Source organism: Erinaceus europaeus, chromosome X (assembly GCF_950295315.1).
Source record: "Erinaceus europaeus chromosome X, mEriEur2.1, whole genome shotgun sequence".
NCBI classification, from domain to species: Eukaryota; Metazoa; Chordata; class Mammalia; order Eulipotyphla; family Erinaceidae; genus Erinaceus; species Erinaceus europaeus.
In genome coordinates, this window is record NC_080185.1 from 83,777,699 (window position 1) to 83,794,368 (window position 16,670).

At 40.5% G+C, this 16,670-nt stretch overlaps 1 protein-coding gene across 1 annotated transcript; it reads right to left on the bottom strand.

Moving 5' to 3' along the window:
• Positions 1–3,636: 3,636 nt before the first annotated feature.
• Positions 3,637–6,757, bottom strand: UBQLN2 (ubiquilin 2). The gene has a single exon (XM_060183354.1). The coding sequence runs from the start codon at positions 6,676–6,678 to the stop codon at positions 4,801–4,803; it is 1,878 nt and encodes a 625-aa protein (XP_060039337.1). The 5' UTR covers positions 6,679–6,757; the 3' UTR covers positions 3,637–4,800.
• Positions 6,758–16,670: the final 9,913 nt, after the last annotated feature.

The window sequence follows — 16,670 nt, forward strand, 5'->3', positions numbered from 1 at the left end:
CTGCACAGCAAAAGGAACTACCACCCAAACAAAGAGACCCTTTAAAGAATGGGAGATCTTTACGTGCCATACATCAGATGAGAGGCTAGTAACCAAACTAAAATAATAATAATAATAATAAATAAATAAAATTACCCCATCCAAAAATGGAGAGAGGACATTAACAGAATATTCACGAAAGAAGAGATCCAAAGGCCAACATACTAAAAAATTCTCCAAGAAATTTATTTGCATTTCTCTTAATAAAGACAACAATGAGATACCACTTCATTCTTGTGAGAATGTCATACATCAGAAAAGATAGCGACAACAGCTGGAGAGGTTGTGTGGCCAGAGGAACCCTCTTACACTACTGGTGGGAATGTCAATTGGCCCAACCCCTGTGGAGAGCAATCTGGAGAACTCTCAGAAGACTAGAAATGGACATACCCTATGACCTGCAATTCCTCTCCTGTGGATATACCCTAAGGAACCAAACACACCCATACAAAAAATTTGTGTACACCTATGTTCATAGCAGCACAATTTGTAATAGCCAAAACCTGGAGGTAACCCAGGTGTCCAACAACAGATGAGTGGCTGAGTAAGTTGTAATATACACACAATGGAATACTACTCAGATATTAAAAATGGCAATTTCACTTTCTTCACCTCATCTTGGTTGGAGCTTGAATAAATCATGTTAAGTGAGATAAGTCAGAAAGAGGATAAGTATAGGATGATCTTACTCATAGAAGTTGAAAAACAAGAACAAAAGGGAAAACACAAAGCAGAACTTGGACTGGAGTTGGTATATTGCACCAAAGTAAAAGACTCTGGGGTGGGTGTGGTGGGTTCAAGTCCTGGAATGTGATGGAGTACCTAAAGGGGGTTGAATTGTTACATGAAAAACTGAGAAATGTACATGTATGCATGTACAAAGTAACACATTTTAATATTGACTGTAAGCCATTAATCCCCCAATAAAGATATGTTAAAAAAAAACCATGTTTAGATACCTCAGTACAACTGTAACTATATTTTAATGTGTATTTAATGATAATGCTGTCCATAGTCAGAAAAAATAACTGATTAAAACACTGGATTAACAGGGCCAGGTACCTCATTGAGAGATGCTGGCAGGCACAAGAACCCAGTTCCGAGCACCCTGTCCTCAACTGCTGGGGGTGCCTTCATAAGCAGTGAAGTGGTGTTGTAGTTATCTCACCCTCTCTCCCCTCTCAGTTCTGCCCTATCAAACAAAAGAATGAATAGGGAGAGAGTGAGAGAGAGGAAGAGGGGAGGAGAAAAGGGAAAGGGAAAGGAAGAGGGGGAGAAGTATGAGGGAAGAGGGAAAGGGAGGGCCAGAGGAGGAAAAATGGCTGCCAGAAATGGTGGACTCCTTGTACAGGAAGCACCAGTGATTACCTTGGTGGCAATAATAAATAAATAAATAAATTTAGAGTAGACTTTTCAGAGTTTGTGTGTGTCATCAAAATGAAAGTATGTATACCATCTGATTAAGTTGCTTTCACTTGCCAGATCATGTTTCTCCTTTCTATTGCTATTTTTTTTTAATAGCTAGTTCCCTAAGCTTCCCAACAAACTTCTGGGAAGATAGTAGTTAGAACAGGTTCCTAATTCATTTTCCTTCCATAAATCAACAGAAATGACCAAAAAGGAAGAAAAAGTTGAGTGAAACTTATACATATAACACCACATATCTGAAGTAAAGACCATAAAAGCAAATGTTGAAAACCATCCTGTGGTGAACATCTTTTGCTGGGTTAAGCCCTGGCACTAGGCAACCTTTTCACTAACTTATTCTGCTGGGTCACAGTGGTAGTCCATTATAACTTAGGAAATTGGTGACAACTAAGTAAACAAATCATAGGAGCATACAAGAATTGCCCCACACTTATTTAAGGGGGAGGAGATAGCTGGACAGGATATACTGTAAAGTATGAATAAATCTATGAATTCATGTAATTAAATAAAACCCAAAAGTAAACCTGCAAGATGACAGGCAAAATTATGTCATAAGAGGTGGAGGAAGAATCTAAAATAATAGACGGGATAGATAGCATAATGATTATGGAGCTCTCATGTCTGAGGTTCCAAAGTCCCAGGTTCAGTCCCTTGCACCACCATAAGTCAGAGCTGAACAGTGCTCTGGCTGAGAAATAAAAAATAATCTAAAATAATAAAAGAATAAACAAAAGTTACAAACAAAAATTCTTAAAATTTATTATGACTTTGTGATTTTCTCAACACCCACAGACATACAGAAGTAAAATATAAAATATAAATGTTTCCTAACATGGTGCATGGTGTTCTTAAGAGTACTGACAGGACAAATGTTATTAGGTATGTTTAAAACAAAAATCAAGTTCTGTATTCCGTGTAGGCAATGCCTCAAAAAGTTTTTACATGTCTATTATACATATGCATATGTATGTTTCATAATCTTCTTCTAGCGTTTGTCCTGCTTCCGTAGCCAGTCAACAGCGTAACGTTGAGCCTGATGTAAAGTTTCAAGACCTCCTTTGAATCTAATGATATATATGTATCATATCAACATTTTTACATAGTGACTCTCTTAGAGAAACTGTAATTGTGTAACAGTATTTTGCAAGTGTTTGGCCAATTCCTTTAGACATGTTTTCTCAAAAATGTAGTTTAGAACTGCTACACCAAACTCTTGTTAAAATGGGAAACAAAAGGAAAATGCCACTGCTTTTTCTATTACTTACCACTATCCTGAAAGTTTTCACCCATGCAGTGAAACTAATGAATTGTGAAAAGGAATGCATATCGTTATACTACCAAATGATTGCTGACCGGGAAAATACCAGAAAAATCAACTGAGTATCTCTAACAGACTTCATTAAATTTCCCATTTACTAAATATATTCTTTTTACTAGTTCTGGTGAGGCTTGGGATTGAACCTAAGACCTCAGAGCCTCAAGGATCAAAACTTTCTGCATAACTATTATATCATCTCCATAGACCTAAATGGCCAATTAAAATTCAATGTATGAAAATACATTCTTTGCTTGCATAGAAAAAGTGACCACTTAAGTAATGCTATGATTAGATGCTCCCAATCACAATGTTGTTTCCTGTATGTCAATATTAACTAAAAATATCATTTATCACAAATTATACAGGACTTAAATTACATTTCTTGAAGGATATAAAAAGTTTTCTGGAAATCACTGTAATTCTGTAGTCCTCACCCTTTTACCAATTTAAGATAATCACAACTTGTCCTAAAAGATATAGTCATATTTATAACTTGATAACTACAAGCTGGTATACTGGAAGGCAATTTTGAGTGTTACTAAGAGAATTTCAACAGAATAAAGTGTGTGTGTGAGAGTGTGTGTGTTTGTGCGTGTGTGTATGTGTATGACATTTCAAATTGAAGAATGGGAAACAATGAGCTCTGTCCTGACTTATAGCTAGGCACCACTTTTCAGGGAAAAATAATTCAAAATCCATACATCAAAATAAAACCAGTTAAGACAAAAGGTTTGTTTTTAAAAACAAAACCACTAAAATAAAAGAAATGTGGACTAAGATTAATATAATGCTGGGATAGGGCAAGCCATCTAAACATAATCCTAGACCCAGAAGACAAAAAAGAAAAAAAATGACTTTTTAAATCTTTTTATTTTTTTTAGTGATTTTAATGCATTTTCCCTGTGCACAAGAGAAATAACTGATGAAGTCAAAAGATACAATTTCCTTTATACATAGCAGTTAAAAGTAATGCAAACATCACATGACACTTTCAGTGAAAGTTACATTTCCAATTACAAATGAAAATGCATACATACTAGGGGCTTTTTACAGGAGAAGCTGAGAAGAACGTTGTAGGTAAAAAGCACTTTCCTGGCATTACTACACTGATCCTTCAGGTTGCACAAAGATTAAGGTCATATACAGTCAATCTGCAATTGTTGACACAATGTCACACTTTAAGATTTTTATACAATTAAAGGCGTACTTAGAGATACCAGGATAAACAAGTCTACTATATTTTAACTGAACTTACCTAGCCAACATTTTCACTGATAAGTTTATCAAAGATGCTGTAAGATTCTACAAAATTGTGAAACATGTAGTTCCCAAGATATTTCTTATATTCTTTCTCATTTTGGTTACATAATTCTGCTCAGAGATCCTGTTGTAATTTTCTAGTTATACAGATCCAGTTGTGCTTACTGTACTGCATACAAATATAGCAAAAAAGATCAAAGAATGGTATAAATCTTACAGCATTTTTCTAGCAAAAATACATGCCAAAGTCACAATAAGCAATATTGTACCACAAATTAGAGCTTCAAATTTGCTTCTGTTTTTTTAATATTTTCATTCTACATTAAATTACTATAATAGGCTAATGTTTAAAATGCAAATAAGTTGGACATCTGTAAGACAGAACTTATTCACTCAACTGTGGAAGTTTATACCAATTTCCAAAAATCACAATAAATTCAGAATAAAGAGAATTGTACATGCAATACCTTTGAGTGAATCAGCATTGATTCCCACCATTCAAAACAGAGAGAGAAGAGAAATAAAGGGGAGGAAAGATAAAGAAAAGGGAAGAAAGGAGTAAGATAGGGAGAGGGAAAAAAAAGGGAGAGGAGGAAGAATGGATTCCACCCTACCTTAAAATATATCACAGGGGATTTATAACTAGACAGATTTAAGAGAATCAAAATGAAGCTAAAGCACAATTATGTGTGTTTAAAGATTTGAGAGCCATTATCAAAAATAAGATACTTTTCCCCCAAGGTACAGAAATGTAATTAGGTTGGTTGGGAGCCTAACAGCCTCTCAATGGCTGCATTGATGTCACCTCCTGTTGCTATTAGAGCCTGCAAGTTTGCTTCACGGTTTAAGAACCCCATTGCGTTGAGCTGTTCCAGCTGCTGCTGAAATCTAACCTCTGGATTCAGCAGCTGTGGAGGACTTGCTCCAGCCAGAGCCTGCACCATTTGCTGAATGAATTGCTGGTTGGGTCCAGATTCTGATGTTGGACTAATGGTTTCACTGGGTGCAGAGCTAGAAACTGTGGGCCCAGTGGAACCACTAGAGCCAGTAGAGGCAGGGGTACCTGCAGGGCCAGTGGGTCCTATGGGCCCAATGGGGCCTATCGGGGTAAAAGGGACTATTGGGCCTATGGGACCTATGGGTGTAACAGGGCCTACAGGGCCTATAGCAGTTCCCAACATCCCCACCCCCACACCTGGAGTGAAGCTTGGAATGAGACCTGGTGCTTCAGTGGCTAGTGTCTGTAGCCCCTGCTGGATCTGCATTAAAGCCTGCATAGCTCTTGGGTTTGACATAGCTGATAGTGTATCTGGATTCTGCATCTGCTGCAGGAAAGTTGGGAGCTGTGGACGCATCTGTTCCTGCAGCTGAGGATTCCCAGTAAACATGGGGCTATTCAACATCATCTGTGCAGCCAAATCTGGATTCTGGCTCAGTGACTGCATCATACTTCTTATGTAGGGTGCAGACAGCATATTCTGGATCAGCTGAGGGTTTTCGGTTATCTGTTGCAGCAAGCTCTGCATTCCTGGGGTACTGAAGATGCTGGCAACATAATTGGCAGCTGCCACAGTGTTGCCGGTAGCATTGCTAGAGCTATTACCAGATCCACTGCCAGTGCTGGTGGTTGTGCTAGTGGCTGCTGAACTCTGGGTGGTAGGTGGTGGCGCCCATGGATTGGGTAGAGGATCTCGATTTTCTGTGCGTGAAGGTTGGGTACCTTCCCCGGAGGAAGAACTGCTCCCAACCGATGCAAATGGATTACCCCCGAACTGCTCTTGAGCAGCGTTCAGCATAGGCTCTTGAATGTCAGTATACATGCGCCTTAAAGCATTGTAGCCACCAGGGATGCTTTCGAGATTACTGAGAGCTAGATCTTGATTTCTCATCATCTCTTGCATCATGGCTGGATTTCTTGCGATTTCAAGGGTCTGTCTCATTATATCAGGGTTGTTGAGCAGATGACTGATTTCTGGGTTTCTCTGAATCAATTGCTGCATCTGTGGATTGGCCATAATGAGCTGCCTCATCAAATCAGGATTCGAAAGCATGCTCTGAACAAAGGGATTTTCCATGATTTGTATCATCATCTCAGGGCTGGACAAAAGCTGCTGCTGCATCTGGTTTTGGAGCTCGGAGAAGTTGGTAGAGCTCAAACCCAGGCTACTAAGGCCTGAAAGTCCTCCCAGGCTCCCCCCACCAAATTGGTTGCTATTTGTGGTGGTAGTAGGAGTGGAGGTACTCCTGGGAGTTGATGCTGTGGTAGTATTCGTTCCCGCGGCATTACTAGCTTGTGTGGTCTGGCCCTGAGGTCGATTTTGGCTTTTGATGACAAGGTGAACAGTCAGTCCATCATGGATGCCGTGCTGGATCAAGGTATCTTGATCTTTTAAGATTTTTCCGGCAAAAATCAGCACTAGCTGATCGGTTTGGGATTTGAAGCGTTTTGAAATCGCTTCCTTAAACTGCTGGACTGAGCTATTCTCGGGCACCGCGAATTCCTCTTTCTCTTTGGGGGTCTTCACAGTAACTTTGATGATTTTGGGCTCTGCTGGGGCAGAGGAAGTGCCTTGGGCCGCTGCAGGGCCTCGGGAAGGGCGCGGGGGGCCGCTGCTCTCGCCATTCTCAGCCATGGCGGCCGCGGTGACGCAGGCAGACAGGGAAGGCGCGGGCAGGCAAGAGAGCGAGGGAAGGAGTAAGGAATCGGCGCTACCGCGGCAGGCTGGGCCAGGCCAGGAGGGGAGCGCGGAAAACAGTACCTCAGAGATGAAGACTGCAGTTTCGGATCCTTTGGTAGAAAAAGGTTTCAAGCGTGTAGGCCGCGGGCCGAGGTCTCCGCGTTCAGGTCTCCAGGCCGCTGCCGCTGCCGCTGCCGCTGCCGCTGCCGCTGCCGCTGCCGCTGCCGCCGCCGCTGCCGCCGCCGCTGCCGCCGCCGCCAAGAGATCCCACCGCGCACTCCCAGCAACTCGAGCAGCTGCTCCGCCTGCTCCTCTCCGCCCCTTCCCCTCCCCCACCTCTGTTATCGCATCCCCGCCCCCTTCTACTGACGAAGCCTAGCTCACAATGATAGATTCGACTAGGTCAAAATTTAAAACTTCTATATTGGGTATGGGGAGTGGGGGATGGAGGGGTGGGAGTGGAAAGAGACTGAGAGGGAAAGAAACAAAGACAGAAGACTACAAAAAAGAGAGGGTAGGAGGGAGGAAGAGAGGAAAAGGAAGCCAGTTTTTGAAAACCACATCTAAAAATCATGAAAGAAAGAAAAAAACATATATATGTAATGGATTGCTTTCTATAAAGCAGCGAAAGGAAACCTGTATTAAACCAACGCTATGTAAAAACCGAAAAATAATAATGACTGTGACAAAGCAAAAATGGAAGATTAACCAACCCCCCCCCACACACACACACACCTCCCATAGGGGAAAGGGAGAAATGCTGGCTAGCAGCTAGCATTTTTCAAAAGAAGTGCATATAGCCAATGGTCATATAAAACGTTTATCAAGTAAATAGTAAACAAATAAATTCAAACAATAAGAATTTATGACTTATCACATTGGAAAAGCACACAAAGTAATGATCAGCCTTATGGTGACAGCAAACAAAAAGGACTCTCATACCTTTCAAACATTAAGTTGGTAAAAAGCAATTTAAAAATGTAGATCTACTTTTAAATGTTTCCACCTTTGAACCCCAGCAAATTGTCAGTAAAATAAACAAAGTTCAAAAAAGAAACACCTCATTTTAGATACCCCATCTATGAAAATGACTGATGAAAAAGTAAAGGTTTATGTGTATTTGTGTAAAAAGGAAATGAGGAAGACTAAACTCCACCAGTTAGTATTGGTTATCACTGACTATTGAAATGAATAATTACACGTTTAGATTTTCATGACTTCTTAAAGCACTATTTGCATTACTTTTTAAAATTTAAAAGATGATTTGAAGTGAAATCAGATGTAGAAATTGACAAGTACATAAAAATGCTGGCAAACATTGACGTATTTACCTAACAGTTGTAAATTAAGTAGGACTGACATGTACACTTGGGTTACAGAACAGATAATTACAAGTTTATGTATAAATTTCTACAGCTGTTATATACCATACAAAAATACCCACAGCTAGTACTCAGTGAGCATTTAACAGTATCCAGAATATCTGAATGTTCAAAGTGCCATTTTTAAAAATTAATAGTGAGTTACAAGATTACAGGCACCACAATGCACTCACCACCAACATCCTGTATCTCCACTATCCCACCTCCCAATTATATCCACCATAGATCTCAAAAATTCTTAGAAACAATTTGCTTTTGGAGTTTGTTTATTTATTTATTTATTTATTTGCAAGTTCATGTATCACAGTTCTCTACATTCCTATGAGTTAAACCACAGTGCAGAGTTGTTTTATCTTTTTTAGTCTTTTTACCTTTTCACTAAGAATGATAATGACACAATATCATCTTATTTTCCATAGAGTAAATGCCCCATAATTTCTTTAGCCAGTCAACTATCCATGGAAATTCATGGCTGTAACCATTCCTTTTCTATTGTGAATAATGTGTCATATGCCCATTCAAATTAGTGTTTGAGGGTCCTTTGGATAACACATAAGGACTCTCTACACTGTCTTCCAAAAGGGCTACATCAGTTTGCATTCTCACCAGTACTGTAGCAGAATTCCTTTTTCTCCAAAACTTAGCCAACACCTGTCATTTCCTGGTGTGTTGTTGTAGGCCATTCTCATAGGTGTAAAATGCAATCTCAGTGTACTTTTAATTTGTATCTCTCTAATGAAAGTGAAGCATTTCTTCATTGTCTATGGGTAATGTGTAGCTCTTTAGAAAACTGTTTAGTTCTTTGGCTTTTTTGCACGGTGATTATTATGATTTGTGTGGAGTTATAATGATTATTTATAGATTTTTTTATGTCACTTGCTTGTTGGATGTACCTGATTCTCATCAGAATGGGTAGAGTCTTTTTAGACAAAAAAAAAAAAAAAAACAGGTGAAAGAAACTATCACTATCAAACATTCACTACAAGTACTTCTAAAGGGGTTCTTTTTAAAATTTATTTATTGATTTATTTATTTTAAAAAGGAGACATTAACAAGACCGTAGGATAGGAGGGGTACAACTCCACACAATTCCCACCACCAGATCTCTATATCCCACCCCCTCCCCTCATAGCTTTCCCATTCTTTATCCCTCTGGAGTATGGAACCAAGGTTATTGTGGGTTGCAGAAGGTGGAAGGTCTGGCTTCTGTAATTGCTTCCCCGCTGAACATGGGCATTGACTGGTCGGTCCATGCACCCAGTCTGCCTGTCTCTTTCCCTGGTAAGGTGGGTCTCTGGGAAAGCAGAGCTCCAAGACACATTGGAGGTGAAGTCTGGTTGGCATCATGCTGGCATCTGGAACCTGGTGGCTGAAAAGAGAGTTAACATACAAAGCCAAACAAATTATTGAGCAATTATGGACCTAAAGGCTGGAAGATGTGCAGATGAAGTGTTGGGGGGGGTATTCACTGCAGACTATTGTGTAATTTTGCTTTCAGGCATATATTTTCCCTAGTTAATGGATACATGTGAACATATGCTCTATCTCAGGGAACCTGGTCTATATCTAGGTTTGGGGACTTTGTTAGGAAGTGAACCACCTGGAATGGAATTAGAGAATACTATGAAAGGAAAGGTCTCACCCGAGTAATGAAGCTGAAGGGTTGTCATTCCACACCTGAAGTCTCTGGACACAGTCAGAAGTGAAGCATGCTGGGGTGTCACTTGTTGTGTTGATTAGGTTGTGATCGATGGATACAATATTATTTGATATGAATTTAGAGAAGCATGCAGGAAAGTGGGTGCCACCCTAAGGTTCCAGGACTGGGGGAAATATAAGCTCTATAGTGGAAATGTGAGGTTCCTGCTGTCTTAGGGTTCAAGAAGACAATATATAGTTATTGTTATCATCACATTATTTGGTAATTGGGTTAAATTTGAAAAGACCCTTTGTTAGGATTTGCTGTATAATACCCAACATCCTGTATATAGCTGTGCCACCGGTTGCTTCTGTTCTCCTTGGTCTAGGCTTTTGAGACTCAGCATTTCAAAGACTCAGCCTATGTACTAAAAAGACTCAGTCTGTGCTTTAAAAAGTTTAGACATACAATTAATTTCCCCTCTCATATTAATTAAATAGTGATTTATATTACAACAGTTTAATAGGAGTGTACATAGACACCATTCCCACCACCAAAAGACTGTGTCCCCTCCCACCAACCACCTCTGCCCCCCCTTCCCGGCCACCCCCAGGAAGCTGAATGTCCACCCTCCCCCTCACCACAGGGTGAGGTTTTTACTTTGGTGCCCTACTCTAGATTTAGTCAAATCCTGCCTTTAGTTTCCCTTTCTGTTCTTCTTTCTCAACTTCTGTTGATGAGTGGGATCATCCCATTCTCATCTTTATCTTTCTGACTTATCTCACTTAACATAATTCCTTCTAGCTCCATCCAAGATGGATCAGAGAAGGTGGGTTCATTGTTCTTAATAGCTGCATAGTATTCCATTGTGTATATATACCACCAGCTTTCCCAGCCACTCATCTGTTGCTGGGCACCTGGGTTGCTTCCAGGTTTTATCTATTATGAATTGTGCTGTTATGAACATAGGTGTACACATATCTTTTTGGTTGGGCATTATGGAATCCTTGGGGTATATCCCCAGGAGAGGAATTACATGGAAGGTCCATGTCTAGCCTTGTGAGAGTTCTCCAGACTGCTCTCCAGAGAGGCTGAACCAATTTACATTCCCACCAGCAGTGCAGACACACTCTCTTCCCACAGCCTCTCCAGCATTTGTTGCTGCTGTCCTTTTTGATGTATGTCATTATCACAGGAGTGAGGTGGTATCTCAATGCTGTCTTTATTTGCATTTCTCTGACAGCGACCTGGAGAAATTTTTCATGTGTTTGTTAGCCTTTCGCATCTCCTCTGAAGTGAATGTTTTGTTCATATCCTCTGCCCATTTTTGGATGGGGTCATTTGTTTTTTTGGTTCTAAGTTTGCTGAGCTCTTTGTATATTTTGGTTATTAGTCTCTAGTCTGATATATGGCATGTGAAGATCTCCCATTCTGTGAGGGGTCTCTTTGTTTGTGTGATAGTTTCTTTGTCTGTGCAGAAGTTTTTCAATTTGATGTAGTCCCATTGGTTAGTTTCTGCTTTAGTCTTCCTTGCAATTGGGTTCAGTTCATCAGAGATGTCCTTGAGGTTTAGGTGGGAAAGTGTTCCCCCAATGTTTTCCTCTAAGTATTTTATAGTTTCTGGTCTAACATCGAGGTCTTTGATCCATTTGGAGTTGGTTTTTGTTTCTGGTGAGATAAGGTGGTTCAGTTTCATTCTTCTGCATGTTTCAACCCAGTTTCCCTAGCACAATTTATTGAAGAGAGCCTCCTTCCTCCATTTAAGACTTTGGGCCCCAGTATCAAAGATTAGATGTTCATTCTGTTTTTTAAATAACAATTAACACCATGATTTATTGAGATGCCCAACACCAAACAAACTTTGAGAGAGTCCCAAAATATGGAAACTCAATAATCCTTCCATTTAATAACTAGGGTCAAAAAGGAAACTAAAATGTTCCTATGAATTAGTGAAAATTATGATATGACCAATAAGAACATTTGGGACTTAGCAAAGGCAGTACTGAAAAGGAAAATCAGCCATACATCAGTAAACAAACAAACAAATCAAATAAACAACCTGATTAAAAGCCTCAAGTAGATTGACAAAGAAGAGCAAAAGAAACCCAAAGCCAGGAGAAGGAGTTAAATAATAAAAAAAAAAAAAACTAGAGCAAAAAAAATTACATTAAAAACGAAAAACAAGTCAAAACATCAATGAATCTAAGAGCTGGTTCTTTCAAAGGATAAAGAAAAATCCAAATCCTTTGACATATTGATAAAAATGAAAATGGAACTCAACCAAATCAATGAAACCAATACCACCTAGACAGATTTCACTTTGGATTGTGTCCAGAGATGCCAGGAATGGGATGTCAACTCTTCAGCTCCAGTACTCTGGTGAGACCTTTCCTAGATCATAGGACTCTTCAATTCCATATCAGGCAGTGCACTTCCTAACAGAACCACAGAACCACAGAATTTAAATATAGACCAGGTCCCATAAGACAGAACACATGTGCACGTGTATCCATAAGCTAAGGGGAAATATATACCTTAATGTAAAAGTGCACAATAGTTTGCAGTGAGTCAATAAATTCAGCAAGCAAGTAGAAATACATAAAAAAGATACTTTTTGTATAAGGTACCATAAACTACTTAATAAAATAGTTTCTACTTAGACCTAGATGCCCTCCTCACCTACTTCCTGTTTCAATTCCATCGATCACTCCAAGGCTAACCTTGTCAGACAAGGTAAGGACTGAAAAAGCTGGACTGGCATACTTTAGTGATGGTTCTTTTGGCCACTACTGCAGGCCACCCCATCATCCAGGGCCCTAGTTGGGGGACCATGGAATTTCCATCGACATGATGGGCCTAGATCTCTAAGAGATACTTCTCCCCACTGTTACTGGTCATCTCCACCAGGAACATCATAGTGGACCCTCTTATGGGCCTCTCCAGGACCTTGCTCTCAATGTGGATCAACATTGGTGTGGACTGCCCCACTCTCTGCTCTCTGAAGGGAGGTTGGGTCAGCATACTCTGCCACAAAAGGAAGACGGGTTCTGTAATGAGTGCAGCCTAGAATGTTCCTAGTTATGACCACAGAATGTGAGTTTAGCCCTGCAGTGATTTAGAGATTTCACAGAATCCTGTGCTGAATATGGGCCCCAAATCAAATCTATGGGGTTTACAGTTAACAATATTTATATATTTTTCCCATAATTGGGAGCTACTCTCTTCCCTGATGCAGCTTTCTAGTCCTATTTCCAACTCTGATAACATCTCTTCCAACAGTGCCTTTGGCCCACCTGCATGTTAGCTGTCAGGCTCAGGCAAAAATTAGTAGTCATAGACCCCTTGGAATATACCTAAAATAGACCTACCAGCTTTTTCCCAAAATGGAGACCCCACATCCCATCAGTTGCAGTCTTAACTTTAGATTCCTGGTTATTAAATTATTTGTTCTGCTTTAACTTAATGCTTTTTCAGCCACCAAGTTGCAGATGCTACCATGATGCCAATCTGACTTCACTGAATAGATGACCTCACAGATGTGCCCTGGAACCTCACCTCCCTAAACCTCTGCCCTACTAGGGAATGATATAAATAATCTGGGAGTACGGATAGACCTGCTAATGACCATGTCCAGAAGAGAAGCAAGACCTTCTGCCTTCTGTGCTCCATAATGTTCCTGTGTACACACTCCCAGAAGGATATAGAACAGGAAAGCTTCCAGTGAAGGGGATAGGATACAGGGCTTTGGTGGTGGGAATTGTGTGAAATTATACCCCTCTTATCCTATTGTCTTATTGATCATTATAAAATCAATTAAAAATGGGGAAGAGCTTAATAAACCAGACAGTAAATGAAAGGGGACAGATCACACCAAACAGTGCAGAAACACAAAGTATTAGGTTGTCAGAAAAATCATAACATGTTTTTTCTTTTTTTTTTTTTTAACCAGAGCACTGCTCAGCTCTGGCTTATGTTGGTGTGGGGGATTGAACCTGGGATCTTGTAGCCTCAAGCACAAGAGTCTCTTTGCATAACCATTATGCTACCTACTCCAGCCCTATGACACATTGTTTTCTATACAACATTGTACCATGACTTTTCCAGCAACATAATGTCATGCAAGGATATTATGAACAATTATATACCATAAAATTAGATGAGATGGATGAATTGGATGAGATGGATGAATTCCTGGGAGCTTACAACTACTCAAGACTGACTTAAGGGGAACTAGAAAACATGAATAGACCAATTACTATCAAATAAATTGAAAGAATGTCTTATGATGGTCAGATTCATTCCATGTCTCAAGTATTCCTGGCCATTGGCATACATTTGCACTGGTTATGAATGTGTCTGTCAATGTCCCTCACAGTTCCATCTCTTGTTCAATAGAGTTGAGTAGTTCTTTGCAGTCCTTCCCTTGTTTTATTTTTTAATTAATTTATTTATAAAATGGAAGGATTGACAAGACCATAAGATAAAAGGGCTTCAATTCCATATAATTCCCATCACCAGAAGTCCCTTCCTTGAAAGCTTTCCTATTCTTTGTCCCTCTGGGATTATGGACCCAGGATCTTTATGGGGTACTGAAGGTGGGAGGTCTGGATTCTATAATTGTTTCCTCACTGAACATGGATGTTGGCAGATGATTCATACTCCCAGCCTGTCTCTCTCTTTCCCTAGTTGTGTAGGGGTCTGGGGAGGTGGGGTACCAGGACATATTGGTAGGGTCATCTGCTCAGGGAAGTCCAGTTGGCATCATGACAATGTCTGGACCCTGGTGGCTGAAAAAGAGTTAAGATATAAGGCAGAACAAATTGTTGACTAATCATGAACCTAAAGGCAAGAATATTGTAGATGAAGATTTGGGATTTCTGTTTTGGAAAAAGCTAGTAGGTCTGTTTTAGGTATATTCCAAGGGACCCATGACTTTACCAGTTTTTGTCTGAGCTTGACATCTAACATGCAGGTGGTGACCTAAGTTATTGTCTGGGGAGATGGAGCCATAGTTGGAGAAAATGACTAGAACGCTGGATCAGGGAAGAGTGTAGCTCCCAAATATAGGAGAAGTATATAAATATTTTAACTGTAAATCCTATAGGTTTGATGTGAGGCCCATAGTCAGCACAGGAGACTATGTAACCTTTTCATCCCTGTAGGTCTGATCTGGCATTCTGTGGTCATGGCTAGGAATATTCCAGGCTGCACCAATTTCAGGACCCATCATCCTCCAGTGATAGATATAATATGTTATCCAGTCTCCCTTCAGAGAATGGAACATTCCCTACCCTTGTTTATCCACATGAGGGCAAGGTCCTATAGGGTCCCACAAAGGGGTGCATTATGTTGTTTCTGATGGATATGACCAGTGACAGTGGTGACAGAGGTCCACTAGAGGTCTAGGCCCATCATATCTGTATGAGAATCCCACGACTCCCTAACTAGGGCCCCAGGTGATGGAGTGGCCTAGTAGTGATCAAAGAGTCCTCATTAAAGTATGCCAGACTCTTGCCCTTACTTAGCTTTTGTAGTCCTTATTTTGTCTGACAAGTTTAGCTTTGGAGTGATTGAGGGATATACAATAGGAGGTAGGTGAGGAAGATATTTAAGTCTAAGTAGAAACTATTTCATTAGGTACTTTATGGTGTCTTTTTAGGTCTTTCTGCTTTCCCAAAAATGTCTTCCCATAGAAGAAAGAATTGAGTCAGGAAGGTAGAACTAACCACAGGTCTCCATTCTTGGGGACTGCCAAGGTACTGAAGAAGGCCCCGAAAGTTAGAGTCATTGTTCTCTGTGGGAAACACAGGAGAGGGAGTCCAGAAAGTCCCAGGTGAAATCTCCACGCATCTCCCAAGCTCTACGATCACAGTCATGAAGAACAAAGGTGTGGCCCAGAGCAAAATGTTCCAGAGACAGAGAAACTGTCTCATGAAAAAATAGTAGAGGGTTCTACTATTTTTTTCTCTCTTCATAGGCAGGAAGGTACCTGTCCATGGTGGACAGGTAGCCAAGCAGCGTATCTGGGTGATGGGCAGGTTAGGTTCTTGTTCTGGCACCAATATGCTGGGTAGCTTCGCAGGCAGGAGAGAGACAACTGGGAACTCATGGGTGAGTGGGAATGCAATTCACTGTTTATTGAGAAAAGAATCTGCATTTATACTTTCTAGGAAGGAAGTGGTAGGGTAGAAAAGGAAGTATATAGGATAAGGGGGCGGAGTGGAAAAAGAACCTGTGTGCGAGAACCCATGTGCCCTGGCCTGCAGGGTTATCAACGGAAACCTAGGGTAGGGGGCGAGAGAATGGAGAGGACAAGAGACACGAAGAACGAGAGCAAGACAGGAGGTCTGATCAAGCTCTGAAAATTTTATTTTGCAGCCACAATTTAAGCACAAACAAAGAGGAAGTTCTGCTAAGGTAGTGGGGGAGGGAGGTGGGTGAGCAACTTTCCAAACAGCTAGATGGTAATCTCAGTTCCAATGATCGGAATGTCCTCTCACCAGCTATATGAGAGTCTTAGCTAAGGCCTTGTCTCCCGGCACCTGTGGGGATTAAACCAGTGGAGATTAAACCAATGGGGATTAAACAAATTCCCTGCAGGCAGGTTGGGTCTCAAATAAAACAATGATTATGTAAATAGACCACAGCATTAAGCAATGCAGGGGAACCAGGCATGATGACACTAATAGAAACAGAAGCAGAATTAGCCAAAGAAAAAATGATGACCAACATTTCATAGTGACTAAAGGGTCATAGTTAAAGTATGCCAGTCTCTTGCCCTTATTCATCTTTAGTAATCCTTACTTTGAAAAGGTTAGCTTTGGAATGAGTGAGGGAATTTCAGGTGTTTCATTTCCTAACAAAGTCCCAAAACCTAGATATAGACCAGGTACCATGAGATAGGGCATATGTATCCATAAATTAGG

Bases quoted from the DNA above. Each gene is read 5' to 3' on its own strand.
- UBQLN2 (XM_060183354.1), bottom strand. From the start codon at position 6,678: ATGGCTGAGAATGGCGAGAGCAGCGGCCCCCCGCGCCCTTCCCGAGGC.